Here is a 27,471-nt window from a genome sequence, read left to right as displayed (position 1 = left end):
CTTGGATCACTGCTAAAGATGTTAGGTCTGAGACAACAGTGTCTCCCTGTCAGTGATGTTAGACTCCACCATCGGAAACACTACATGTAAGAGTAGTTATGTCTGACAATGTACCAGCATTTTGTTTTGTCGAGGTGACTCATTGTAGCACTTGGACTCACTGCTAAAGATGTTAGGTCTGAGACAACAGTGTCTCCCTGTCAGTGATGTTAGACTCCACCATCGGAAACGCTACATGTAAGAGTGGTTATGTCTGATAATGTACCAGCATTTTGCTTTGTTGAGATGTTAGGTCTCCCTATCAAAAACTACCTATATATTGCTAGATGCATCTTATATAGAAACAACAGTTTGCTGTTGTCTGACAACTCATTGTAGCCCCTGGACTCATTGTTGATAATGGTAGACTTTGCAATCAAAAGCAATCCTGGTAAGAGGAGGTATGTCTGACAATATATCAGCCATATGATTTGACAAGATTGTTCTGTCAATTCATGGTTACACTTAGGCACATTGCCAGTGATGGCAGACTTTGCAATGGGAAGCTGCCAATATATAGCTAGCCATAGTTGGTACATTTGATAATAACAGCATCACTGTGCTAGGTAGATCACAGCTTACTACCATAGGTTTGCCAATATGATGGCTTATGAGGAATCTCACCTATGTAGTCTACCCATCTACTCCTTTGTCAAATTTTCTGCAGTTTCATAAAGCTTTGCTGTGTATCATCAAATATATGATGATGGTAGACCATACAATTGAAAGCTACTTATATATAGCTAGGTACAGCTGATCACACTTGGGCACATTGCTAGTGATGGCAGCCCTTGCAATTGGAAGCTGCCAATATATAGCTAGCCATAGTTGGTACATTTGATAATAACAGCATCACTGTGCTAGGTAGATCACAGCTTACTACCATGGGTCCGCCAATATGACGGCCTACGGGGAATCCCACCTATGTAGTCTACCCATCTACTCCTTTGTCAAGTTTTCTGCAGTTTAATAAAGCTTTGCTATGTATCATCAAATATTTGATGATGGTAGACCTTACAATTGAAAGCTACTTATATATAGCTAGGTACAGCTGATCACACTTGGGCACATTGCCAGTGATGGCAGCTTTTGCAATTGGAAGCTGCTAATATATAGCTAGCCATAGTTGGTACATTTGATAATAACAGCATCACTGTGCTAGGTAGATCACAGCTTACTACCATGGGTCCGCCAATATGACGGCCTATGGGGAATCCCACCTATGTAGTCTACCCATCTACTCCTTTGTCAAGTTTTCTGCAATTTAATAAAGCTTTGCTATGTATCATCAAATATTTGATGATGGTAGACCTTATAATTGAAAGCTACTTATATATAGCTAGGTACAGCTGATCACACTTGGGCACATTGCCAGTGATGGCAGCTTTTGCAATTGGAAGCTGCCAATGTATAGCTAGTCATAGTTGGTACATTTGATAATAACAGTATCAATATGCTAGGTAGATCACAACTTACTATCAGAAGTGTGCCAATATGATGGCCTTGGGAGAATCTGCCTACATAGTCTACCTATTTATTCCTTTATCAAGTGGTCTGCAATTGTGATAAATATTTTTAACATTATATATCAGATAAAGTTAGGTAAAGCCTTGTTATACTCTGGTCAAATGCCTGATGAATGCATTTTCAACCTGCATTTTGACCGTTAGTCTACAGTATTGTCAAATGAAAACATCTGACCAAGAAAATATGAGTACCATCGAGTATATAGAAACGGCGGTGTCGAAACCTAAGAAGACTTGGGGCCCCAAACATGATGGTCTGCAATTGAAGTTTGAATTCAAGTCGGAGCACAAAGGACGTAAATGTAGTGTACCGCTTTATCACCTCTATTCACCAACCATGGATCTTCCAGCTCTACCAGAACACGAGAATCGATGGCCACAAAATGTCTATACTGTGGAGGGTATCATCAGCAATATATACAATGCTACAATTAGAATACTTCGGTCAAATGACGCAGAACCAACCAGAGTGGCATACCACTATGATGCACTGTCCACAGAGGCCCTACCTTTGCTCGAAGCCATTGAAAGTGATACAAGTCCTGCTGATTACCAGCTTCTGCATGACTGGCTACTAGTATGTGCTAGGCTTATTGGGGAGGTAGCCGCAATGCTCAAGGATATCAGCGGAAATCTTCATGTGTAAGTCTTTCACTTGCCTGACACTCTGCTATCTAAATATACTTCAATCCAGGGGAAATGCTGAACGGGCAAATGTGATAATCCCGGAGCTTGTGACTCTGGGCCATCAGCAATGTCGACTTGGGCGTCGGAAGAAAATCATTAACTTCGATTTCGTCAGTAAAGCCCTATCTAACCAACACCACATCATGCTGCCAGATCTCGCATGAATCCTCCAAGTGTCCCGCACTACTCTGTGGAAATTTATTCGTCAACATGGCCTAGAAAAACACTTTACAGTAATTAGTGATGCTGATCTCGATCAACTTGTGAGTAGTGCCTCCGAAGTCCGGTCCCGAACCTAGGTTTGAACTCGAACCTTTGCGGACTGGACCATTGGTTCAGTCACAGGTCCGGTATTTCTGCTGGACCGAACCCCCTAATAGGTCCGAGGTCCGGTATTTTCCTGGAGCACGTGAACCAGTCCAGACGCGTCCGGACCGGTTTGAACCTGATGTATTTTTATCCAACTTAGATTCTCAAACCGGCAACGAAGCCTCATATTTTTGGTAAGGTTTTCTGTTTAAGCATTGTGCTTGCCCGTCGCTTTACTGTCTTCCCCCCCTTATCCAACTCGCCAATGACAGCGATGAGGTCCCAAAGTTGAAGGACAAATTGTACACTGATTTCAGGCTTTCGGCACACGAATGGGGGGAGCTGGACTTGATGCGTGAAGTCCTTCAGGTTCGTCATTTCCCTCCATCTTACATTTAAACTTGCTTATGTGCTGCGCACACAGGAACCTGCAGACGCTCAGCAGAGTTTCTCGGCAACTCGTGAACCAACTGTATGGCGAACTATTCCGGTGCTCGAATATCTTCAAGAGATGTTGCAAAATATGGCCAACTCTTCAAAATTCAGCCGCCTCTCAACAGCCATTGAAGCTGGTGTCGCTAATCTCAGCAAGTGGTATGGTAAGACCGATGACACGGACGTCTATTTTATTTGTCTTGGTACGTATTGTATTTATTTCAATGCCTCTGAATGACGCTGACGTTTTTGATGTAGCGCTTGACCCCAACTACAAGGTCGCATACGCCAAAGACAAATGGGCCCCTCATTTTTTCGAAATGGGGATGCACTCCCTCGGGAGAGTGGTGTTACACACTCAAATAGATCTGTTATGCGGAGCCCTAAGAGGGGCGTCGTCCGCTAACGTTCGTGACGTAACCGGAAGGGTCCGGTGTAGCGACTGAGACTGGCGACGTCGAGTCGGCAGATATCAGAGACGCGCGTGTCACGTGACTTCTAAGACGGATGTCTTCAAAGTCACTGACGTTCTCAAAGTAAGGACAGTCTTGTCCGAACAATGAGGTGGTCGATCGAGGTAGACTTAGGCGCGATGAGCACCTAAGAAAAGATACTAGAGACTGAAGCTGAGGGGGCTTCAGAGGGAAGTATGTTCGAGGGAAGATTGAGTAGATTCAAGTTAGGGAATCTAGTACAGAGTGACCGACTACTTATACTAAGTGGAAAGGGTTAAGGGCAAGGCTACCGTACTGTAGGTAAGGGCAAAGGGGAAACGGAAAGGGTATAGGTACGCTGGTAGCAGAGCCTGATTAGTGATGTGAGGTCGAATGCGGAATGAGACCGAGAAACGTTGGAACGAGCCAACGGTAAATGATACAATGTGCAGCATGCACGGGTCAAAGGAAAGATAAGACAAGATAAGGAAAGCCACATTGGTGGCACGAGTCAGAACGAGTCATAGCCCGAAGGCACGTGCGCACGTTGGTGCGATAGGAGGGGGATGAGGGACGGGAACGGTCCCGAGGATCCGGTCAACGGATAGTCGGTAGAGAAGTACGAGCCGGAGGCATACGAGGGCGAGGACGAAGGGGAAAAATGATAGGGGGGCCATGTAGCCGATGTTACTTGTAACATTACCCCCGTTTCAAGGTAGAGTTCCACGAACTCTTTAATCGTCGTCCAGGGGAACATAGTCGTCCTGGTTGTTATACCATGCGGGGTCGAAGTCGAGGTCTTCGAGCCAGGAGGCGGCTTCGATTGCGTTCTCTTCGCGTTCTTGCTCAAGGCGAGCAGCGTCCTGGTCATACGCAGCTTCAAGCTGCTGCATGTCCCTGTAGAACCGGTCGGAAGAGGTTCCATGGCGAAGGATTCTTCTGCCGTCGAGTCGAGGGCAGAAGGGAGTGAGATGTTTTGGGGCAAATTGCCCACAAATGCGGCAGAAGTATTGCGCGCAGTGTTTCTGTTTGTGTCCAAAGACACGGCACTGGCGGCAGACAACGTTGCTGCGGTAGACCTGGGTGGTCTCGGTGGCATCACGACGCGCGTCGTTGATGGCGTCTTCCTGGGCTTCCTCGCGAGGATAGTGCCTAGTGAAGTTCTGGGTGCGTGGGCGATGCGCATGGGATAGGGGTAGTCCTAAGGACAAGATGGATCGTGCACGAGCACGGTGATTTCGGCGTTGTGGAGTGGGAAGGGGTTCCGGAGAACCAATAGAAAGGTGTGGGACCACCTCGGTGGGTACCCAATCGGGGTTGAGAACAGGTGGTTCGGGAGGGCACTCATCCAACTCCGGGATGGTGATAGAGATGGTGTCGACATCAAGGATGGGGGAGGGGTTACGTGGAGCGTAGAGCTCGCGTTCGTATTCGTTATAGAGGCGGTCGATCTCGGGGTTGGTCAACTGGGTGACGTTGGGGATCTGCTCTGGTGATTCAGAGCGGGGTAGTTGGGGAAGGAAGGGGGTCGGAGCTCTGTCATAGACAGCACGCTCGACGACTGCAAGCGGGTCGGGAGGGGGATTAAATGCCCGCTCCTCCTCGACGGCCATTACGGCGGCATGGAAGTTCCTAAGTTCAAACAGATTTAGCAAGGCTCGTTTGATCTTGCCTTGGTTGTATCTGGTCGAGACGGTGGATAGGGAAGTCTCCCTAGCCAGGTCAATCCTGGCGATATCGCCGGTGAGGGCATCGGTGGCCCTAAAGGCCTGGACGAGGTTCGTGGTTATGTCGTTGTTGGTGCGGTTGAGATAGTTGTCGAGTCGGATTGCATACTGGGGATCGCAGATGACTGCTTCCCAGTAGGCCCGTTGCCTGTCTTGGACAACTGAGCGAAGGGATGGTCGTCGGAAGATGGTGTAGGAGGGCCTATCATGGCCATGCGTTGGCTGGCTCGTCGGGTCGGGGTCGGAGGCAGACGCATGAGAGGTAGCGGATCGGTGCGAGGAAACAGACGACGCTGAGACCGACATAGTGAAGCGTCTTTCCTTGGGTAGTGGCGTAGGTGGGGTATTGGGTAGTGGGTCTCTGTTTGTCGATGGGTTTGGGTTTCGTGGGGCGGTGGTGATTGCGGATTCGTTGGCGATGGAAGGTTTTGGTATCGGTGTGGATGGGTTCGCTGGTGGGGTCAGCCCTAGTGTAGTGAGGGCGGTAGGAGAAGTTGCGGTGGCGGTTGTTGATCAACATGAGATGGCGATTGAAGCGATTTTGAGTCGCTTCTTATACGCCTTCAGGAGCTCCGCTGCGGACTTCAATTCTGTTTCGGGGAGCCACGTTCGTTCGGAGGCAGGATAGCCAACCCAAGACACGAGGTACCGGCGACGCGATCTGGTACCCTTGTGTTGGAGGATAGCTTCCACTTCGTAGTGTTCCTCTCCATCGATAAGATCAGGAGGAGGTTCGGTGAAATTCGGTCCATGCACGTCTGTCTCCTGATAGGAGGAAAGTTCCGAGGCATGGAACGTGGGGTGGATACGCCAGCTGGCAGGCAGCTTTAGCTGGAACGTGATGGGGGAGAGGACCTTCTGGATTGGGAAGGGTCCATATCGTTTCGGGGCGAGTTTCCTAGAAGGGAATCCGGTGATTAGGTTCGTGGCGGATAGCCATACCTTATCACCAACGTTCCATGGCTTGTAGCGCTGGCCATAGGAACGATCAGCCATGCGTTGCTGCGCGAGGCTGTGGCATGCAAGGGCTTCTTCGCGGATCTTGGCGAGTGACTTGACTCGGTCTTCAGCGGTTGGTAGGGTAGAGTCGGGGAAGAGATGGGGGATGCCTCGTGGTTCGTAGCCCATCATGAGATAGAAGGGGGAGGCATTTCTGGCGGAGTGTCGTCGGGAGTTGTGAACGAATTCGGCCATAGGCAAGTGCTTTGCCCATTCGGAGGGAGTTGTCCGGCAATAAATCCGGAGGTAGGTTTCGAGCTCTTGGTTGAGCCGTTCGGTCTGGCCATCTGTCTGAGGGTGGTAGGCAGTGGAAAGTGCGACTTGGTAGTCGAGGAGTCGTCCTAGCTCTTTTGCTAGCTTCGAGGTGAATTGGGGGCCTCGGTCCGAGATGATCTTGTCATAGAGTCCGAAGCGCATGAACACTTTCTTGAAGAAAAGTTCGGCTACTCCTTCCGCTGTGATGGTTTTTCTGCAAGGGCAGAGAATTACCCCCTTCGTAAGCCCATGGTCTACCACGACCATGACAGAATCGTAGCCGGCGCTCTCGGGGAGGTCGGTGATTAAATCAACCGAAACCTGAGCGAAGGGCCGGAGAGCCGAGGAGGGTATCGGGGTGAGGGGAGGTGTCGTGGGGTGGGTGTTAACCTTCATCTGCTGGCACATGGCGCAGCCATCGACGTATTTCCTAATGAAGGAGCCCATTCCGGGCCACCAGTAGGATTTCTTGACGTTCCATTCGGTACCGGAACGCCCGGGGTGTCCGGCGGTTGGGTGATCGTGATGTAGAGACAACACGCGATGCCGGAGGTCGGGGGGAACGTAGGCACGATCCTTATAGAAGAGAACACCATCGGTGAACCTCCAATTGGAAAGTGCAGACTTCATGGGGGGTGCGCACACCCCGGAGAGAGCGTCCAAGGCTGTTTTCACAGTCTGGTCGGAGGGGTCGTCGGAAAGGCGTTGGAACTCGTCTGCGAGTTCAGCGTCAATTAGACGGGTGAACAGGGTGTCGGGGAGGAGGATACGATCCTCGTTATCCTGACCAGCTACAGCGTGGTCCGGACGTCGGGATAAGGCATCCGGTGCAGCGAGCTTTGTTCCGGGAACGTGGTGAAGTTCCAGATCAAAGTTGGTGAGCGTGAGGTGCCACCGGGCCTGTCATCGGGTGAGTCGTTGTGCGGAGCGGAAATAAATCAGGTTCTTGTGATCCGTGAAGACAATGACCGGGTGAGGATTTCCTTCGAGGAAGTGCCTCCAAGCCTGAAGAGCTCGGATGATGGCAAGGAGTTCCCGGTCGTAGATCTCGTAGTTCCGTTCGGCCGCATTGAGGGACTGGGAGAGATAGCCGCAGGGGTGGTAATCCCCATTGCTATCTGTCTGGAGTAGGACTGCTCCGGTCGCGAAGAGCGAGGCGTCAGTTGCAAGTGCAAACTGTCGCGAGGAGTCAGGGTTCCGCAGAACCGGTTCGGTGGTGAAAAGCTTCTTCAGATGCTGGAATGAAGCTTCAGTGGAGTCGGACCAAGAGAAGGGGATCTCCTTCTTGGTTAGGTCTAGGAGAGGGCGTGCGATGTCGGAGTAGTGGGGAATGAAATGACGGTAGAAGTTGCAGAATCCGAGGAAGGACCGCACATCCTTGACCGAAGAGGGTTGTTGCCATTCGCTGATGCCTTTCAGCTTGGCAGTGTCCATAGCGACCTGTCCGGGTCGAATGATCATACTGAGGTACTCGACTTCTTGAGAGTCGAAAGTACATTTCTCGGGTTTGAGGAAGAGAGACTCTTTGCGGAGTTTCTCCAACACTCGGCGGGTCCTCTGCCGGTGTTCGTCCAGGTTATCTGAAAAGATCAGGATGTCATCCATATAGACGATTAACCATCCTTCGTTCAGTTCTTCTGAAAACGTCTGGTTCATGTAAGCTTGGAAGGTGGTGGGTGAATTGCACAATCCAAAAAACATTACCTTGGGCTCAAAGAGCCCGTATGAGGTGGAGAACGCGGCTTTCCACCTATCGTCGGGATGAATGAGGATATTGTTATATCCTGAGCGTACGTCGACCTTTGTGAACCATTGTGCCTTGTTGAGTTTCGCAAGCAAGGGTGGTATCAAAGGGAGTGGGTACGCGTTCTTGATCGTCCATTCGTTGATGTATCGGTAGTCCTGGCAGGGGCGGAGAGACCCGTCCTTCTTGCCGACAAAGAAGAATCCAGCAGCTTGAGGAGACTTCGAGGGTTGGATGAAATCTTTGGCGAGGTGTTCATCCAAAAATGCTTTGACAGCGTCGGTTTCCTTTGGTGAGAGCGGGAAGACTTCGGAATGAAGCCTTCCTTTGTTTCGATCTTGTGGTCTACTCCCGGTCGTGAGGGAGGGAGTTTGTTTAGACCATCCTTTGCGAAGATGTCAGCAAAATCATGAAGATAGGAAGGTACCAGTTCTTCGAATGATTTCTTCTTCTTCTCCTGTGCGTCCTCCATGGCAAATTCTTGAGCTTTGTTGGAGGTCTTCGTGTAGTCCTGCTGAGAGGCGAGGATCCGGTTTTGCTCGCCGGTGGAGAGCCTTCCGGATTTCTTTCTTCGAGGTCCCGTCCTTGGTGAGCGGGGTGTCGAAAGAGATGTTCTCGATGATCCGGACGGATGTTCCGTCCGAAGCATATTCCACTAGAACTTCATCATCAGTGAGGGGATAAGTGGAGACCTCCTCAACTTTATCCGCGAGATGGGTCTGTCCGACCCAGACATCGTCCATGGTGTTGAAGTCGGTGTCTTCGAAGGGCACGATGATTGGTGCCGTCTTCTTCTTGTTACGCTTCTTGCGTTTCTTGATTTCTTCGAGGCAATGTTGAGTGCCTTCAGGGAGTCACTTGAGGGGCGAAAAGTCCTCATCGTCAAGTTCTTCTAGGACAGCCTTTTCTCCACGAAAGAGATATGGCTTGGCCTTGCTTTCTCGCCGAGAGGCGTTGAGTTTTCTCTCCACCTCCTTTGACCTATTGGTCGCAGGCAGGGAGATCGTGTTGGCCTTCCAGTCGATATTGGGCATCATGGCACTAAGCCAAGGTTTTCCAAAAAGTAGATCATCATGCTTGGAAAGTTTCGTTATGTTGAACTTTCCATACATAAGTCTCTGATCGAGACGAATGAATAGCATGCAGTATTGGGTTACCTGTCCTGCCGAGGACGGGCTTCCGTCTACTGTGGTGATCCGGAAGGGTTTCTTGAGTAGGTGGGTCCGGATCCCATTTCGCTTGACAAAGTCATAGCTAATGAAGGTCCCACCTGCCCCTGAGTCGATGATGGCGGTCGACTGAACAGTTTTGGCACTGCAAGAAGAGAAAAGTGTCACCGGGACACGAAACTCGTTGGATTTACCAACAGCTTTAGTATACAATGCGCAGATAGAGGGAATTGACCGTTCGACAAGCCCTCTCTTTAAAAATCCTTTCTTTTGACAAGGTTGACTTCGATGTCTTCCTCGTCAGAAGACTCGTCAAGCTGGCGGACGCCAGACTTGCTTGGCTTCTTGCCTTTGTCTTCTTCGTCGTTCTTGTCTCCTCGGCGCACCTTCGGGTGGAACCGGGAGTCGTTTGCTCGATGGCCCTTCTCCTTGCATTTGAAGCAAAGGCCTTTATCGAAGCACTTCTGTCGTTCCTCAGGCGTGAGGGAACGATCGACGTCCATAGCATCAGGATCGCGTTGGCGGACCTGAGGCTTGGGGACGTGCCGGTGCCCGGAAGGGCGTACCGATCTGTTGTTGGGCACAACTGCTCTTGATCGCTTGTAGTTGGCTTCCAACTGTGTCGTGGCAGTGTACCACTTGTCGATGGTGGTGGGGACGACCTCCTTCCCGTAGATGGCGGTTCGAAGTCCTGGTTTCAACCCTCGTTCGAAGAAGTGGATGAGGGCGACGTCCTGCTTGAGACTAGCAGTGGACGACAGGGTCTTGAATGTCGCAATGTAGGGCATCACGTCGCCGGTTTGGCTCAAACCATGAAGCTTGGTTAGAGCCTCAGTCATCCGGTCGATCGGGTGGAAGGATTCGATGAAAGCCTTCTTGAAGTCCTTCCAGGTACCGAAGTCGACGGCGGGTTTGTCGAAGGCTGCTCGGTAGAAGGTGTTGGCCCAGACGCGGGCGTCTCCATCGTTCATGTACTGAAGTGCAACAGCGACCTTGGTTTGGTCGGAGCTGTAGATCGTCGAGTTGATGAGGAAGTATGTCTCCACCGAGTACATCCAGTGCTCGGCATCATCGATGCTTCCATCATAGTTCTGTGGTACTCCAGCCTTTAGTTCAGGCCTGGATACGACCACTGTCGGTTGTTGGGTGGGGCCTCCGGACATTCTTGTTCCAGGGTTCGAGTTGAGGTTGCTGTACGGTTGTTCGTCGGGAAACTCGTCGGAGGACGTGTGGTCTTCTTCCGATTCTTCTTCTTCGGAGTCCGGAGTGTTGGGATCACGTTCCCAAGGGTACTTCGGGATCCAGGTAGTCGTGGTGTCTGTCGGTTAATGGCCGTGCGGATGGCAGGGCGCAAAAAGGGGAAACTTGAATCTTTTGTTACGCACTCAAATAGATCTGTTATGCGGAGCCCTAAGAGGGGCGTCGTCCGCTAACGTTCGTGACGTAACCGGAAGGGTCCGGTGTAGCGACTGAGACTGGCGACGTCGAGTCGGCAGATATCAGAGACGCGCGTGTCACGTGACTTCTAAGACGGATGTCTTCAAAGTCACTGACGTTCTCAAAGTAAGGACAGTCTTGTCCGAACAATGAGGTGGTCGATCGAGGTAGACTTAGGCGCGATGAGCACCTAAGAAAAGATACTAGAGACTGAAGCTGAGGGGGCTTCAGAGGGAAGTATGTTCGAGGGAAGATTGAGTAGATTCAAGTTAGGGAATCTAGTACAGAGTGACCGACTACTTATACTAAGTGGAAAGGGTTAAGGGCAAGGCTACCGTACTGTAGGTAAGGGCAAAGGGGAAACGGAAAGGGTATAGGTACGCTGGTAGCAGAGCCTGATTAGTGATGTGAGGTCGAATGCGGAATGAGACCGAGAAACGTTGGAACGAGCCAACGGTAAATGATACAATGTGCAGCATGCACGGGTCAAAGGAAAGATAAGACAAGATAAGGAAAGCCACATTGGTGGCACGAGTCAGAACGAGTCATAGCCCGAAGGCACGTGCGCACGTTGGTGCGATAGGAGGGGGATGAGGGACGGGAACGGTCCCGAGGATCCGGTCAACGGATAGTCGGTAGAGAAGTACGAGCCGGAGGCATACGAGGGCGAGGACGAAGGGGAAAAATGATAGGGGGGCCATGTAGCCGATGTTACTTGTAACAAGTGGTATGTCGCTTGTCATCACACACCTCAATTGTATACTAATCTTACATAGTTTGATATATATCATCATTGCAGTACTGTCTCACAGGCTCCTGCAGAGCCATCTGTCACCGTCCCATCTTCGCTCACTCACCAAGGATCATATGGCCATAGTTGGATGCGCAGCTCTGTCAAATCGCGTGTCATGAACGACACAACTACACGAAGGCCTCGTCAAGAACTTGAGGACTACCTAGATGCACCCCTTGAGGATGTCGACAATGTAGTGGGCTGGTGGGGGGTACGTCTTATTGTTTAATTTATGTTGTTTGCATACTAATATCATCAAAAAACTTTTCAAGCACCATTCTATCCAGTACCCGACCATCTCCCGCATCGCAAAGGATTACCTTGCCATCCAGGGATCCGCAGTTGCGTCCGAGCGTGCATTTTCAAGCGGCGGCATTACTGGGACCGCACGTCGCAGCTGTTTGCAGCCAGCAACATTCGAGGCTCTCCAGTTGCTCAAGAGCGCATACCGTCAAGGCCACATTTCTGCAACATCCCAGGCTGAGTTTGCTGCTCCTTACGATAACTGCGTTGTCGTCGAGGAAGAGTTTTAGTAGTTATTCGTACTAGCAGGTTTTGTTCTCATTTTTTGTCAATTTTAATTTTTTTTGCAATTTAAACAACAGTTCGAGAGTTCGAACATGTTCTGAACCTGAACTGAACCCTTCCGAACGCGTTCGAAGGCGTCCGGTCCAAGGTTCGGCCACCATGCCTGAATCTGACCAATGGTCAAGTTCAGGGTTCGCAGACATAGGGCCATGAACCTGACCGAACCGGACTTCGGAGGCACTACTTGTGAGGACTTTCAAAGAAAGTAAACCAGAATCAGGATTCCGGTACCTTGTTGGCTTCCTTCGACGCCAAGGTTTTCGAGTTCAGCAGCATCGCATTTGGCAGTCCCTGCGCAGAGTTGACAGGCTGGGACAAAGGCTGAGAGAACGACGTGTTACCAGAAGACGAAAATACCGAGTCGCTCGACCAAATGCACTATGGCATGTAGATGGTCATCACAAGCTCATTCGATGGGGCTTCGTCATCCATGGTTTCATTGACGGGTATTGTCGCACTGTAAGTCAATTAATTTATAAAAGTGACAATACACCTTATGCACCAACAGATAACAGCACTACGAGTCAGCACAAATAATCGTGCATCAACTGTGTTGGATTTATTCATCTACGCAAAGGATGAATATGGCATCCCATCTCGTATTCGTGGAGATCGTGGCGGCGAGAATATTCAGGTTGCCACACACATGATTGCGACAAATGGTCACAATCATGGCTCGTTCCTATGGGGATCGTAAGTGGAGTCCTCTAGAAATTTACTTGAATAATAATGCATGTTAGATCAACACGGAATTCTCGCATCGAACGATTGTGGGTTGAAGTAGGCACACAGTTTGTACGCCGGTGGCGGGGATTCTTTACCAGGCTCGAACAACTTCATAAACTCGATGTTGACAAGCCTGGGCATCTGTGGCTCCTCAGTATGCTCTTCTTAAATGCGCTCAATGATGATTGTCGACAATTTCAACAAGAATGGAATTTGCATCCTATTCATGGTTCTGATACCAGGGATCGAAGCCCTCAGGTCAGTGAATATTCAGTAGTGCAGAATTGTTATCTCATAACTATGAAGGATATGCGCCTTCTAGGACAGGCATCATTAGGTATCTATGAAGATGAGTTCGAGGGTATCTGTCCTACAGTTCTGCAGCGCTATTATGGTATTCATGGCCGGGAGGTTGTCTGTCATCGAAATCAGACAGGTGCTGGCCACCCAAGTGACGAGGCAGATGAACCAGCCGAAGATGATATTATTGACCGCATTGAGCAGGAACAAGCAAATGATGTCCAGCATGATGCTGTAGAGGTTCCAGACAGCAATACTCCTTTTCGGAACGAAGAGGATGAAAGTATGTTCTTCGAAATACTTGAGGCGGTTGTCATGGAGGGTATTGTACCGGAGGGATACAATTTAAGGGAGGGTGAAGATGAGTATGACGAAAACACAAGTGAATACCTACGAGTTGGAAGGCGGAGGGAGCATCACGTGGAGATATCATTGGCTGACCCTATCTGGAGAACTCACTCAACATTATGGGCTCAGGCATCTAGCGTTCTTGATCACTTTGAAGCAAATGAATTTTTTTGAGTCGCTTAAGTAGTACTTTACAAAATTCGGAGGGACCCAGGACCATTGTATACAAATTCCGCACCTCGCCGACTAATTTGTGTTCCGGTCCTCTCCTCCATCTCACTTAGAATGCCGAAGCCAGCATTTTGCAAGGGCAATCCTGATGAATCAGTACCCTGCTATTGTGAAGAGTACTCGGCACCCACCAATATTCCAGTTGGCCAAAAAGAGCTTTGCGCTGAATGTTTGCATGGGAAGAGCAAACATCCGCGACCTCAACCACCTGTACTGCCAGTGGCTGAGCTACCAGCAGTCACTACTGCAAAGGAACGAGCTGGAGTGACAGCTATATTCAAGCAATCGCTCGCTCGACGAGCTGGACAAGGTAGTCAGAATACAACTACTGTGACGGCTGCGAGAGATGAGGTGATGGCAGGATTTCGCCCAACTGCAAAGCAGAAATTCCCAGTGAGTAATTTACCTAACTTTTGTGTGTTCAAAATGACTGGTATTGCCTAGGGCAGGATTGTATCCTCGAGACAGGCCAGCTCTTCAAAGCAAGGTCATGTCCCGATCAAAGTTGGTGCCATTGCCGTCTTGGTCAATTACCTTGATGTATGTTAGTTCAAACAAGCTATGGCTAGTATGAGCTTACCGGTGACTGAAAGGACAAAGGAGAGTTGTTGACCACAATTCTGCCTGTCAAGACAGAGATGTCAAAGTTCAAGCGAAGGGGATGTGCTCACTTTGATGGAGATCAGTCTGAGGACGGCGGCAGTGTGGATTTCAGCTTTTGCTTGGACTGGACATTTGAGGAAGTTGATGCTTATATTCGAAGACTATTTCCAAAAGTCTTTGAATACCTCGACTCTGTAAAGGTTGGTGATGTAAAGGGGAAGGCTACAGACAATGGGGCATCTGAATGGGTGTTAATTTCAAAAGAGAACTGCAGGCTGAGTGTCGCACCTGAGCCCTTCCCAACTGGCAAACATCTCGAATGGTACAAAGGCAGAAGCAATGCCCCACTTCAACAGACAAATATTTTTATCGGTGAGTCATTAATAAATTCGTCCTAAATTTTCTAATCAGTGTATGCACAATGATAGGTATCCGGAAATTCATACCTGAGCATACTTATGCACGCTGGGACCCAGACATGGTCATTATCGATATAGCTGATGACAGTGATGACGGTGACGACGGCGATGACAACAACCATAAACAAGAGTATGGCCCAGGGCTTAAAATCGAAGATGATGTATTCACTCAAGTTCCAAAGATTGGTTAGTCTCACGTGCACACTCTCGAGCGCAGCGCTGTGTTTAAAATTCATTGTGTTACTTACTTCAGTGCGTCCAAAACGCCCAATGCAACGTGGAACCTGTCAAGAACCAGCCCAGAAGAAAATGCGTGGAAGTAAGTACTACCATTTAATTGTATGGGAACACTACTGACACATAATATTTAAAATCAGCTCATGGACGGCCCATTGCATCGAAAACGGGGAACAAGTCGGGAAGATCCTCAGGCAAAGTTGAACGTAAGTGTCGAGTTTTTATTTTCTGGCAGAAGTCAAATGTCTAACACTTGGAATTTACAGTTTTCTGTTCAAGTGACTCTGATACGGACAACAGTCTCAACGCCCTTCCAGCTAGTCTGAAAGGGATGTCAATCTCACCACTGACTCAGAAACGTGCTCCATGCCATAATCCAATGATGCCATTGATCAAGGACGAAGAACACCAGGATATCGACCTGCAAGACTTCGCAAAGGCTCAGACTCATGTGTCCGCAATGCCCCTACCTAATCGGCCACTCTTCCAGCCTCTCGTTTCGGTCCAACCTACACTGAATGACCTGTTGCGCGGCCACCCAGATGTCAATGATCCATTGTCACGTCCATTCCACAACCCCTGGACGACGGACTACTTCATTGGCTCTATCAAACTTTGGCTTTAATTTGTGCGAACGTCTCATCATCCCATTTAATTCCCCTCACTCCTTTGAATCCTATGTCATTTGCCCTTTAATCTTCCTCACTCGTTTTAATCCTTCATCCTGAGCCCATACTACTATTATACTCTTATTTTAATTCCTATCCCGCCAACTTATTCTTCATTAAATGCTGGTTGGTTTATTTGAAACAATCAGTTTATCAGTTTATCTCACACATCCTCGCCTTCATCGTTGCATCCGATGGCATTGTCAATGAAAATCTCATTGAATTTTTCGCCAACTTGCTCTTAGCCGTGTCTGTCTCCTGGCTCAAGAAGCATGGTCTTACATTCTCGTCAGCCACAAAGAGGGTATGTATACCGATTTTGCATCAGCATGTTCCAATTGCACGAAATTAACCAGATGGAGCGCGAGATGTACTTACATTCTTCCCTCATCATCTAAGACAACCCCTCCTCCTACTACGAATCCCTTCCCACCTCCTCCAGCTGCTTTGGCACCTACACCCACATATGGTCATCATTATCCTTCGCCACCAAAGCCAGCTTTCCCTCCACCCAATTCTTCCTACATCACACCACCCACATTGCCGGACACACCATCACCAGGTTATTCAACATCGACATCAACAGCATCAACAGCATCTCCTCCAACGCCCCCAGGTATGAAGGATTGTACGGCTCACATCGTTTCAGCTTCGTCTTCACCAGGTATCCCAAAACATGAGCCAGTACCAGTACCACCGCCATTAAAGCACAAGATGTTCGCGTTCGCTTCACCGCTGGACCTGCCATCAGCGCGCTGATCTCATAGGCCAGGGAGACTCGAAACTTTGGCCGCTTTGCTTTCGGTCATCAGAAGTGTTCAATTTTCTTCAATACAAGTGAGATTTTGCCGGAAATGCGCCTGTAGTACTGAATATATTACAATACTACAATACATGTGTGTGTTTAACTACTGTGTGTGTGTCGTATGCGTGTGTGTGTGTGACTTTCCTGTGTGTACATTTTTGAACTGATCCAGCGCCATAGAGATCAGCTGCTGAAGCTGCGCACACGACTCTTACTTAGCCGCCACATAGCCATGTTAATGAAGAGTTTAAAGTACTGCCAATTGACGTTCGTTGACGACCGTTCCTCAACACCTTCAACATCAAACAACACCACACAATGTCTCCTGCACTATGTGACCCAACATCTGAACCCGAAGACGATGATCCAGACTAGGTGCCCACCGAACACGTGTACACCAAGGTGTGATGACAGGTTAAGTATCTCATCAAAAATCGTCTTGTCTGACAAACCAAACAGACTCGGATAGCTCTTAGGGAGACGAAGAAGGAAAAGATGATATGAATGTGACAAATGAAGTGAAAGAGGAAGATCTAGTCGAGAAGAAAAAGTGAGGTATGTCGGGTGACCCTATAGGTCAAGTATACGTATACTTATCCTGCTCTACAGAGCGCACGATGCTCTATGGGCCAGTTTCCAGGCGTCTGTCGCTACGCCACCATCTCCAAAGGTCGAGGAGCCGCCAAAGAAGCTCATGAAGATCTAGAAATGTTACCTTTTCGCAGGGAAGAATATCATGTATGTCCATCCACTCTCATTCCTTCTTACAGTGTGCTTAGTGATGTCAAGAGAAGTGGTCGAAGTCCCTGAGGACTTGGAGGAAGTGAAGAAGTGGCCGCGATGGGATCCATTAGGGTTGCCGTCATCTGCTGCATCAGCCCCTGACTCTGTCTTCAACCGCCGATGTGAATGCATCGGCATCGAGTTCAGCAGATCTGATACAACCTGCATCACAGAAAGCTGCCACATGGAAACCTCCAGGTCCTCGCAAGCCTCGCATCATTGGTGGACATACCGACTCAGAAGGCCAAGAAGATTACCACTCTGGATAAATCCGCAATGGACTGGTGCACGCATGTCACGTCGAGTGATGTCAAGGACGAGCGCTAACCGACGCGGAGGTGGCTACTTAGAAAAGATGAAATTTTTGAAGAGTTCAGGACAGGAAAGAGGAAGCGTACAAATCGAGCAAGTTGAATAAAAGGCGAAGTACGAGGAAATGATGTTATTGCAGTCGAATCGTGTGTAGGATAATACATATTTTACTGTACCAATACAGGAACATCAAGAGTGGTCATAAGTACCTACCCGCACATCGCAGATGGGCTGAGGAAGGTAATCAGAGAGGGCCAAGATAGGTTGAGAACTTGGACTAACGGGCATCAGGATTAAGAGCCATCGCAAACTGGTACGACAGCAAGAATGAGATATTTCAGGCCATTCAAGTCCTGCACATGACCTTATGCTCCAACCAAGGCGACTTTTGGTATCCAGCGTCGCAATACCTGAAAAATCATGGACAATCATCTGCCTATGACAAGACTGAATGAATCAGTTACCTCGCTTTCTCGCACACCTGTTCTTGACAGGGTAATGCATAATTATGGCTGGTAAGAGACACATGGTTATGTATGGTTGATGCTAATCCCTCCACCCTGGCAGCTTTATGCATAATGGTGCCTGCATCACATTGAGCCTTTTGTGGAACTTTGAAGCTCAGCTACATTATGCCCACACTCCGCATTTTTGGCCACCTACCATGGGAATTACCCCACATCACCCAAAACATCACTCATTTTGGAAACCTCCACAATATCAATTATTCCCACACCCTCCCCACCTCACTGCAGCTTCACCATCACACCACAATAGCTCCCTGTTCATATATAAGTAGTATTTTAGTATATATATGTATAATATAATATAATAAACCACTTTTTTTGTCTATTTGTGTGCCTGTTCCTTCTCCAGGGCCCTTTTAACATATGCTAGGGTAAAGAACACTTTCGCATTTTTGCCCCTTTGGTGGGACAGTGTTCTATAATATTCAGAACATGTTTATGAGCATATATGAGTGGATTTCCATCTTTATTTCACCCCCTGAAGCGTCCTACATCAATAGATATAGCACATATGCAAGAAAACACAAAATATGTTCACATTTAATTATTTCTAGGTGGACAGACTTGAAAAAATGATTCCCAGCATCTATTTAACAATAGGAACAATGTATCAGCAGCCCAGGACCATAGGATAATACCCTGTTGCATGGTGTGCCCTCCCTCTCCTGATGGTTCACCCCCTGTGAAACTTTTCCTGTAGGACCGGACCTTAATTGAGGTGAGGGGTTTATTTATATGTATATTTGGAGTACATCTATCATATAGCTGGCCCAGGACACACATAGGATTCTTCTACAGGAACAAAAACATAGAAAATCTCACTTTTGACATTTTTGATGTTTTTCAGTATCTTACTCTTGCATAAATAATCCTGCCTGTTCACATATCATTAGCATATCATATATACTTGCTTTGTATGACAAGGATCAGCTCAAAATAGGCCGGAGTTTTGAGCTAGTGTGGATACTTGCTATTTCTACTGATAAGGAGCCCATACTTTCAAAACATCAAAATTTAATAATCAGACACCTGGGGTAGATTTAAAATACATTCACTATTATATAGCTAAATTTACAAAACAATCCAACAAGAATTGAGTGCTGAGGAAGTGAAATAGATAAGAAATTGACTGTGGGAAAGTTCAAAGACCCAAAACATCGAAAATGATCAGTTGGACAGTAGTAGGACTTTAATGCTGGGTCAACTCAGACATACACTACATTCCTTCCACAACCCTCTAACCTCAGGGCAGTATGTAGTATAGGTTCATTTAGTAGTCTACCCTATATCCTACATATTTTGAATGATAAATTTGACCTGTACCATATATAAATGTGACTTTGTGTAAAAATATATCAATTGTCACTTTTCACACATATGTCATTTTACTTGTCATTCAGTCAGTCCTTCATGGATCTTTCTAAAACTTCAAATATATCATCTGGGACACATATGAGAGGTATCCAAGGTATCTGATCACTTATCACAGGCTTGATCATTATGTAGGCTTCTTATCAGTAGAAATACCCCCTATACATCAGATATCAGGTTTGCGCCCTATGTAGGGCTGATCCTTGGCATAAAACACATGTGGGAATGTACTAATGATCATATATGAGCAGGGCTGGCCATTTATACAAGAGTAAGATACTGAAAAACATCAAAAATGTCAAAAGTGAGATTTTCTATGTTTTTGTTCCTGTAGAAGAATCCTATGTGTGTCCTGGGCCAGCTATATGATAGATGTACTCCAAATATACATATAAATAAACCCCTCACCTCAATTAAGGTCCGGTCCTACAGGAAAAGTTTCACAGGGGGTGAACCATCAGGAGAGGGAGGGCACACCATGCAACAGGGTATTATCCTATGGTCCTGGGCTGCTGATACATTGTTCCTATTGTTAAATAGATGCTGGGAATCATTTTTTCAAGTCTGTCCACCTAGAAATAATTAAATGTGAACATATTTTGTGTTTTCTTGCATATGTGCTATATCTATTGATGTAGGACGCTTCAGGGGGTGAAATAAAGATGGAAATCCACTCATATATGCTCATAAACATGTTCTGAATATTATAGAACACTGTCCCACCAAAGGGGCAAAAATGCGAAAGTGTTCTTTACCCTAGCATATGTTAAAAGGGCCCTGGAGAAGGAACAGGCACACAAATAGACAAAAAAAGTGGTTTATTATATTATATTATACATATATATACTAAAATACTACTTATATATGAACAGGGAGCTATTGTGGTGTGATGGTGAAGCTGCAGTGAGGTGGGGAGGGTGTGGGAATAATTGATATTGTGGAGGTTTCCAAAATGGGTGATGTTTTGGGTGATGTGGGGTAATTCCCATGGTAGGTGGCCAAAAATGCGGAGTGTGGGCATAATGTAGCTGAGCTTCAAAGTTCCACAAAAGGCTCAATGTGATGCAGGCACCATTATGCATAAAGCTGCCAGGGTGGAGGGATTAGCATCAACCATACATAACCATGTGTCTCTTACCAGCCATAATTATGCATAAATATGACAGTATAGCCTGTCTCGCAACCACTGCACATCCTCAGTGCAGCACTGGGATTGCTACACTACGAACATCTGTACAACACCAGTATTCAGACTGACTCGTGAGTGTGAGCATCTCTGCGGGTGAGGCTCATCTTCCTCTCTGTGATCAAGATGGAGGTCGTCAAGCCATGCGGCAAGATCATCTTCAGCTTGCTTTAATGAGATGGGGCGCTCATCCGTCATCACCTCGTCAAAGCGCGCAATCAAATCCTCCACTCTTGCACAGCAGTGGGGTAGCGCTTAACAATGGTTTGCTGGGCCAGGCACAACTGTATTCTCGGGACAAAAATGCCCAGAGGTATGCTAAATTCGTCAGCATACTCCAACTTCTTGAATGCGACCTGCGCTCGGTTGTAGAGAGGTCATCGAATGCCAAAGCCGGTGAGCAAACCTGTCTGCTGGCGTCTCTGGTCCCTTGATAGTAAGAGTGAGGCAGATGTACCAGTATAACATGTTCTTTATGTGTCTTGCATCTGGGGGAGCCTCCATGGTGTAAATCTTTGCGTCCTCCATCGCGCTCATAAGGAACGCAACACCCTCATCATATTTCCTATCTCCTGGGGTGCATTCCTGAATGCGACATACTCCCAGATTGCCTGCAAGCTTGACAGCACGGTGCAGGAGCCCAAAGCGTATGAATGGTGTCGCTTTCGGGCACTTTTAAACCTTTCTTCGCAAAACGCCGGCCGTCGTAGTGGTCTTTGCTCGAGTAGTAAAGTAAAGCGCTCAGCAAGCAAGGGTAAGTCCTCTTTCTTCAAACAAGCTCAATGGAATGCCCTCATGCAAATGTGAGGAAGATGCACACGAATGCCACAGCTGTTGTCCTGAATATGAAGCAGCTTCATACCGCTATCCTTGACGGTGACTTGAATGGAAAGAGACCTGGCGTCAAGGCTGTTTTCCGGCAGCTCTTTTAATGCAGAAGCGGGTCTGTGTATGACCTAGAGGTGAATTTCGTTAGTACGTATTCGCGGTTGATGAGGGCCAGGTGGTTCTAGAGAAGGAGAGCGACGACCACATGCCATGCTCAAAGTCAACTTGATCTTAGACTGATCACGTGATCGTACCCCGTGATGATCATCATACCTTTGAATCTAAATTTGACACCTTGCCAATGTCATGATAAAGCTGCCCTTCCTTGACGAAATCCTCCAAGGAAACTCAATCGGCATTTCAGGGTCATTGCATTATCACGAGGAGTCGTTCATAATGTCCAGTATAAACAGAGCTCTCAGTGCACACCCTTTCAGAAATGCATTGAGCTCGACTTATATGAGCGTAGATGGCCCAATAAAATATCCACATGTCAGCTTGATCTACTTCAATGGAGTGCCATGCATAAAGACCGGGCCCAGAAGGATCTATCACCATCATGATGGTAAGGTCTCAGTTCACTGCAGGGAGCTCTCACAAAAACTTTCGGCGTCAACGCTCGCAGGCACGTGTTGGTCATAGTTTGAGTGGTAGCCACCTAAACGACTTGCTGCGTTCCACTCCGAGTCTACTCTGTCCGCTTATCTCAGATGCTTCCAAATTTCACTAGCTTTTCTTGGAATCCAATATAGTACCTATAACTTCTTCATGTCACAAGCATCAGCCACCGACGACGCCGAGGATGAACGCACCCACAATGACGAGCAGCTTCTCCCGCAAAAGGATGTCGTACAACCCATCGAGGAGTGAGTTGCAGCTTCCTGGAATCTGTCACCCGTCTAACAGAAAGACAGGGAGAATATCAATGTTGAACCTTTGGCAGAGCTGCCATCAGGGATGTATGTGTTTCTTCCCTGATGGGCGCTTGAGCTATTCCTCACTAGAACTGCAGCTCAAATGCTGGACCTTCACGGCCGTCAGGACTTCTGGTACAGCAAAATACATCCAATGTTTCATTAGTCAGTGATTTAGCAACGTAAGTTCTTGTCAATAATGATGTCAAATATGCTGCTCAATTGTCTCAGCGAGGCGAAAAAGGTCGTGCCAGAGAAGGATGACATCAGGAAACCGGCGGGAAAAAGGTTTTTGTAGATACAAATAGCAACATCAGATCACATGTCTACTGGATTATATCCAAAGGCAAAGCAATAGATAATCATGACACGATGGCATCAAAGGACAAGAAGTTGCAAGAACAAGCCAAACTTGATGAAGGATTATATGTCCCAACAACTATGATATACAATAGATAAAATATTGAAAAGGTTCTGCGTCTCTCCAAACCTGTGGTCATCCATCGCCTGAGCTGAACTTCATGATTGCTACTTGCAATGCCAGTCAGCTGGCAATCAAGAGTTACAAACTACATGCAATACTGGCCTGAATTCATAAGTGTGGTGTGTCCTAGGTAATTTTTTGTAAATCACCAACAGTTCTCAATATCTGTGGTACACCTGCTGCCCAAACCAGACTACGGTCATCAGCAACCAGACAACAATCATATATTGCAAAATTGATGGAGCACTGACGCCAGTCAGCCATTCCTCGTGATTTTGATATGTGTAAGACAATGCCTTGGCAAACACAAGCAATCCTGGACTACAGCAGTCAGCATCTGACTCGGACTCCGCTGTGATAAGGTCCATTGGAGATGTTTGCATTGATTTAATTAGCAAAGCGCTGTGCAGGAGAAGATACTCAATATTGTACATCTAAACACGAAATCATGGCAGCCAGTACGTTAAGGTAAGGAAACTAGTACATGGTATCACAAAGGTTATGTACACATGAGCATAAAGATACGTGTCTGATAGCTTGTAAGATGTCCATGTGAAAACGACTGATGCGAATTCAACCACGCGTAGCCAGGCGCCTCGTCTCCTCTAAGGGCGGCTGCCAAGTGATGACGAAGCTGCAATTGTATCAGCATTTTGAAGAGGACGTAAGTAATTCGTGCCCACCGTCGCTGTCAGAGTAGTCAGATGCAGGCGCATTTCCAATTGCCAGTTCATAAACTTCTACCTCAGCTTTGGCACGACACATCTTCACATGCAAGTGATATAACTCTAACTCGGGGTTGCGCTGATGAGAATGGTAACCTTCCATATCAAGGTAGGTTGCCACGAGTCCTGTCTGAGAGCGAAGTTCCAAATGGCATGCCTTATCAAAGGCCTCTTGAACGCCAGGTGGGACCCATGTGCTCGACAGGTGGAACGAGGAGTCGATGGACTTCAGTGATAATGTCAGACTAGCCAAGTAGAAAAATTGACAGTACTGACGTGCACGATGACTGGCATTCGTTGCTCTATATGTGTGATACAATTTGAGTAGCCATATTTGTCCGAAAAAAGTTGTCTAACTGGCGTGAAGTCGGGGTCTTGCTCTCTTAACCAAGTTTCGCACTTGTGTTGTACAGCTGCCGAATAGGCTCCTATGGATGTTGAACAGGCCTCTGTAGATACTGAATGGGCTACAGTAGGTTCAGCGATACATATTGAGGTTGTTAAGCCAGGGCTGTTGTTATGTACGAGTGAGCGAGTTGTAATAGCACGCATTGCTAAGTAGTGAGGTGTCAGACCATTGGTTTGCGTAGTTGGGAGAATCTCATGCATTATCCATCGTTGCTGTACGTGATCGATAGCCTGGCTGCACAAAGACATCTCCAGCTGACATCGATCCCTCTTCTGTTCCATGAAAGCTCGCTCTACGGTTACACACCCTTTGTTATCCTTAACTGTTCGCAACGATTCTTCTGTCTGTGCTTCCAATATACGCCCTCCGATTATCTGCCAGATATCGCCGTGATAGACTCGGCCTTTGAGCAAGAAGTACAGAATATACAATTCAGTCCGAAGCTACGTAGAAACATTTAGGTGAACTGATACTTTAGAAATTGTAGACTTGCCGTCTTCGTTGGTATGAGTCTGATGTAGAAATCCAGCCATTTGGGACCTGCCAATATGTCCGAAAGCTCGCACATGCCATTACGAATGGCTGAGGAGTTGAATGGTGGAAGATAGGATGGAGCTGGTATCATGACTGTTGTGGTAAGGAAATATGTACACGCACGACGCATGCTATCATGGAGCTCGTTTGTTAACCAATATTTTGAATCGGAATCTGATTTGGGCGGCGATTGAATGGTATGACAGCTGGCCATCAAATCAATGTTACTGGCTATCAAACAATTCGAATTCTGGCTGGCCATCAGTGCTAGTGATGGATCAACTTTTAGGAGAGTCATGAGCACTGAGATAGCTAGAGACTCGAGATGAAACAAACCTTCCACTATGAATGCGCCTGTGTGAGACTCTTAGACGTCAATCTGTATCTGGGTACTGCCCTGGCCGGGCAGTGAGGTTAGACTTCCGCATAGAAAATTCAGATGTAAAGAGGGCATACGTGGTGATGAGCTCGGCATGCCGTTACATTTTACAAAAATCTTTGCATAGGGTGCGGTGGCAGGCAGCCAGGCGATGGTGGCGGGATGAGAGCCATGTTCGTTTACCTGAAAAAGAATATTATACTGGTCAGATGCTGGCAACTTCAAACTTCTCAAAAGTCAACAGTGCTTAGCGTACACCCAGATTATCTCACTGCAGTCCAATCTTTGAGTCACTTTCCCAACAATGTCATGATGATGGACACGACAAATCCAATACGGACCTAGGTTTCATATCCACATCGTTGATATAACATTTGACTGTCGTTGGGGACTGTCACATCGGCGTGGAGACTGGTGATAAAGGACAAGAAGTTGATACATATGGCCCGGACACCCGAACTCAATGTGATGATCAGCCTTAGAATTATGTAAGTAAGCGTGCTCGGTTCACCTTACCAGTTACTAAACACCCTCACCAACTTGAAGTTTTCCATTGGTCTTGTGTCGACGTATTCATTAAGCACATTCTCATAGTATTGATGCGAGTGGGGTTGATGTTGGGAGCGCAAATTTGCACCATTACGTAAGTGTAAAGTTTGATCGATAAGGATCAGTAAGACTCTAGTACGACAGCCTATCACAGACGTAGCTTCAGCAATGGCGGATTATTCCTAGGTCGTTGCTTTTGGACCCCTCTTGAACAGGTCTGGATATGGTACTTCATAATCGACCTCGCTCCTACTCGCGAGCAAAGCTTGCAGCGTCTAAATAAAACCTGGAACTCTTTCGCTGTAATTCCATCACCAATGGACGACTCAAGCTTTTTGAACAATTCCGTCTGTTCCTGGTATGTCCACTCAAATTGAATAGAGCATGGTTTTTCATGTTCTCCTGCTGATTTATCAATAAAATTATTGCACCACAGGAATGTAGTTGATACCTCGACGACGGTACTGGAAGGTGGCTAAAGACGATAGCCGGTAGTATGCGTCTATTCTCACTGGTAGGTCATGGTTAGTGAGCCCCTTCAGTGACAAATTCCGTATTATACGGGCCACCCGACCTCCATAATATCCCGTATGAGACGGGCCAGCTGATCATGGGCCCATGTTGTGTATATTCTCGATGATGACGGATGGGCCGGGACTCATATTATTTCCGATGGAGACGGGTGGGCCCATGTATGCCAATGATATATATATCCTTAATGTTGACGGATGGGCCGGGGGAATATGATCATTCATGGAGATGGGTGGGCCCATCTGGGTAATATGTAGAGTAGGATATTATAGACAGCTGGGCTGAAGAGAGATGTAAGGCAAATATTGTTATATAGACGGGCGGGCCGACGTGGGTGTATTACATATATGGGTGGGCCGAGGTAGGGGAATATTACATAGACGGGTGGGCTGACGTAGGGTGTATTACATATACAGGTGGGCCGACGTGGAATGTATTACATATACGGGTGGGCCGACGAAAGAGATATCAAATAGACCGGTGGGCCGAGGGTGCTATAAAATATTTATTACATAGACAGGTGGGCCGAGGTGGGGTATAATTATATAGACGGGTGGGCCGATGTAGGATGTATTATATAGACGGGTGGGCCAACATAGGATGTATCACATAGACGGGTCGGCCGACGTGGGGGATAATACATAGACGGGCGGGCCGACGGGGGTGTATTACATATATGGGTGAGCCTAGATATGTTCCATCAAGACATACAGCTGATGTAGCCACCAGCGAATCAAACACATAGGATACATGTACACTATCAGTGCATATACCTACCATCAACCACCAAATCTAAACCCCTAAGCACAAAAACATGAATCTATCATGTGTGGCATTGACCAATAATCCAGGACTGAAGTGGAAAAACCCCACACCTGAACCCTGGTGTGCAACAAATCCTATTTCTAAGCATGGACACCAGAAGCACAACACTCACAAAAATATATATGTCAAATTTTCAGTGCCAAACCCCAAACCGAGATGTACCAACCCCCGAACCCCGAAACCCGAGAGTGCCGGGTCTCGGGTCTCGGGTGTCCGGAACTCGGAACTTGGGAGAATTTGGGGAGATCAATACAATTTAATTTACAATCGAGTTGATTGACAACACATTGACTTACCCATGTTTTGCAATATATTTTTGTTTAGACATACCGAGTTCCGAGTTCCGGACACCGGAGACCCGAGACCCGAGACTGCCGGGTCTCGGGTGTCCGGAACTCGGAACTTGGGAGAATTTGGGGAGATCAATACAATTTGATTCACAATCAAGTTGATTGACAACACATTGAATTAACTATGTTTGCAATATATTTTTGTTTAGACATACCGAGTTCCGAGTTCCGGACACCCGAGACCCGAGACCGGCTCGGTCTCGGGTGTCCGGAACTCGGAACTCGGTATGTCTAAACAAAAATATATTGCAAACATAGTTAATTCAATGTGTTGTCAATCAACTT

At 47.3% G+C, this 27,471-nt stretch overlaps 7 protein-coding genes across 7 annotated transcripts; 6 read left to right on the top strand and 1 right to left on the bottom strand.

Moving 5' to 3' along the window:
- Positions 1 to 1,902: 1,902 nt before the first annotated feature.
- F5891DRAFT_1244701 (uncharacterized protein) lies at positions 1,903 to 3,442 on the top strand (the record flags this gene model as incomplete). Its single annotated transcript, XM_041369786.1, has 6 exons — positions 1,903 to 2,207; positions 2,260 to 2,366; positions 2,524 to 2,755; positions 2,834 to 2,930; positions 2,986 to 3,199; positions 3,255 to 3,442. The coding sequence occupies 6 exons, from the start codon at positions 1,903 to 1,905 to the stop codon at positions 3,440 to 3,442; spliced, it is 1,143 nt and encodes a 380-aa protein (XP_041231960.1).
- Positions 3,443 to 12,349: 8,907 nt separating this feature from the next.
- Positions 12,350 to 12,679, top strand: F5891DRAFT_942117 (uncharacterized protein; the record flags this gene model as incomplete). Its single annotated transcript, XM_041374392.1, has 1 exon — positions 12,350 to 12,679. A coding segment is annotated over one exon (330 nt), but the record flags the coding sequence as incomplete, so codon positions are not given.
- A 109-nt stretch (positions 12,680 to 12,788) lies between these two features.
- Positions 12,789 to 15,631, top strand: F5891DRAFT_975775 (uncharacterized protein; the record flags this gene model as incomplete). The annotated part of the gene is made up of 10 exons (XM_041376562.1): positions 12,789 to 12,835; positions 12,883 to 13,126; positions 13,175 to 13,550; positions 13,704 to 14,140; positions 14,192 to 14,287; positions 14,341 to 14,722; positions 14,779 to 14,955; positions 15,023 to 15,088; positions 15,147 to 15,212; positions 15,273 to 15,631. The coding sequence occupies 10 exons, from the start codon at positions 12,789 to 12,791 to the stop codon at positions 15,629 to 15,631; spliced, it is 2,250 nt and encodes a 749-aa protein (XP_041231958.1).
- Positions 15,632 to 16,979: 1,348 nt separating this feature from the next.
- F5891DRAFT_975774 (uncharacterized protein) lies at positions 16,980 to 17,589 on the top strand (the record flags this gene model as incomplete). Its single annotated transcript, XM_041376561.1, has 5 exons — positions 16,980 to 17,029; positions 17,089 to 17,149; positions 17,205 to 17,217; positions 17,250 to 17,403; positions 17,436 to 17,589. The coding sequence occupies 5 exons, from the start codon at positions 16,980 to 16,982 to the stop codon at positions 17,587 to 17,589; spliced, it is 432 nt and encodes a 143-aa protein (XP_041231957.1).
- Positions 17,590 to 20,801: 3,212 nt separating this feature from the next.
- F5891DRAFT_975773 (uncharacterized protein) lies at positions 20,802 to 21,590 on the top strand (the record flags this gene model as incomplete). Its single annotated transcript, XM_041376560.1, has 4 exons — positions 20,802 to 21,054; positions 21,096 to 21,163; positions 21,199 to 21,412; positions 21,490 to 21,590. 4 exons carry the CDS (start codon positions 20,802 to 20,804, stop codon positions 21,588 to 21,590), a joined length of 636 nt encoding a protein of 211 aa, XP_041231956.1.
- A 664-nt stretch (positions 21,591 to 22,254) lies between these two features.
- Positions 22,255 to 22,698, top strand: F5891DRAFT_1182635 (uncharacterized protein; the record flags this gene model as incomplete). The annotated part of the gene is made up of 4 exons (XM_041366197.1): positions 22,255 to 22,352; positions 22,401 to 22,445; positions 22,499 to 22,582; positions 22,632 to 22,698. 4 exons carry the CDS (start codon positions 22,255 to 22,257, stop codon positions 22,696 to 22,698), a joined length of 294 nt encoding a protein of 97 aa, XP_041231955.1.
- Positions 22,699 to 23,489: 791 nt separating this feature from the next.
- F5891DRAFT_975772 (uncharacterized protein) lies at positions 23,490 to 24,551 on the bottom strand (the record flags this gene model as incomplete). The annotated part of the gene is made up of 6 exons (XM_041376559.1): positions 23,490 to 23,518; positions 23,568 to 23,835; positions 23,886 to 24,067; positions 24,185 to 24,252; positions 24,325 to 24,461; positions 24,492 to 24,551. The coding sequence occupies 6 exons, from the start codon at positions 24,549 to 24,551 to the stop codon at positions 23,490 to 23,492; spliced, it is 744 nt and encodes a 247-aa protein (XP_041231954.1).
- Positions 24,552 to 27,471: the final 2,920 nt, after the last annotated feature.

Source organism: Suillus fuscotomentosus (genome assembly GCF_016647785.1).
Source record: "Suillus fuscotomentosus strain FC203 chromosome Unknown F5891scaffold_5, whole genome shotgun sequence".
In the NCBI taxonomy this organism is placed as follows: domain Eukaryota; kingdom Fungi; phylum Basidiomycota; class Agaricomycetes; order Boletales; family Suillaceae; genus Suillus; species Suillus fuscotomentosus.
This window is presented reverse-complemented; position numbering and strand designations above follow the sequence as displayed.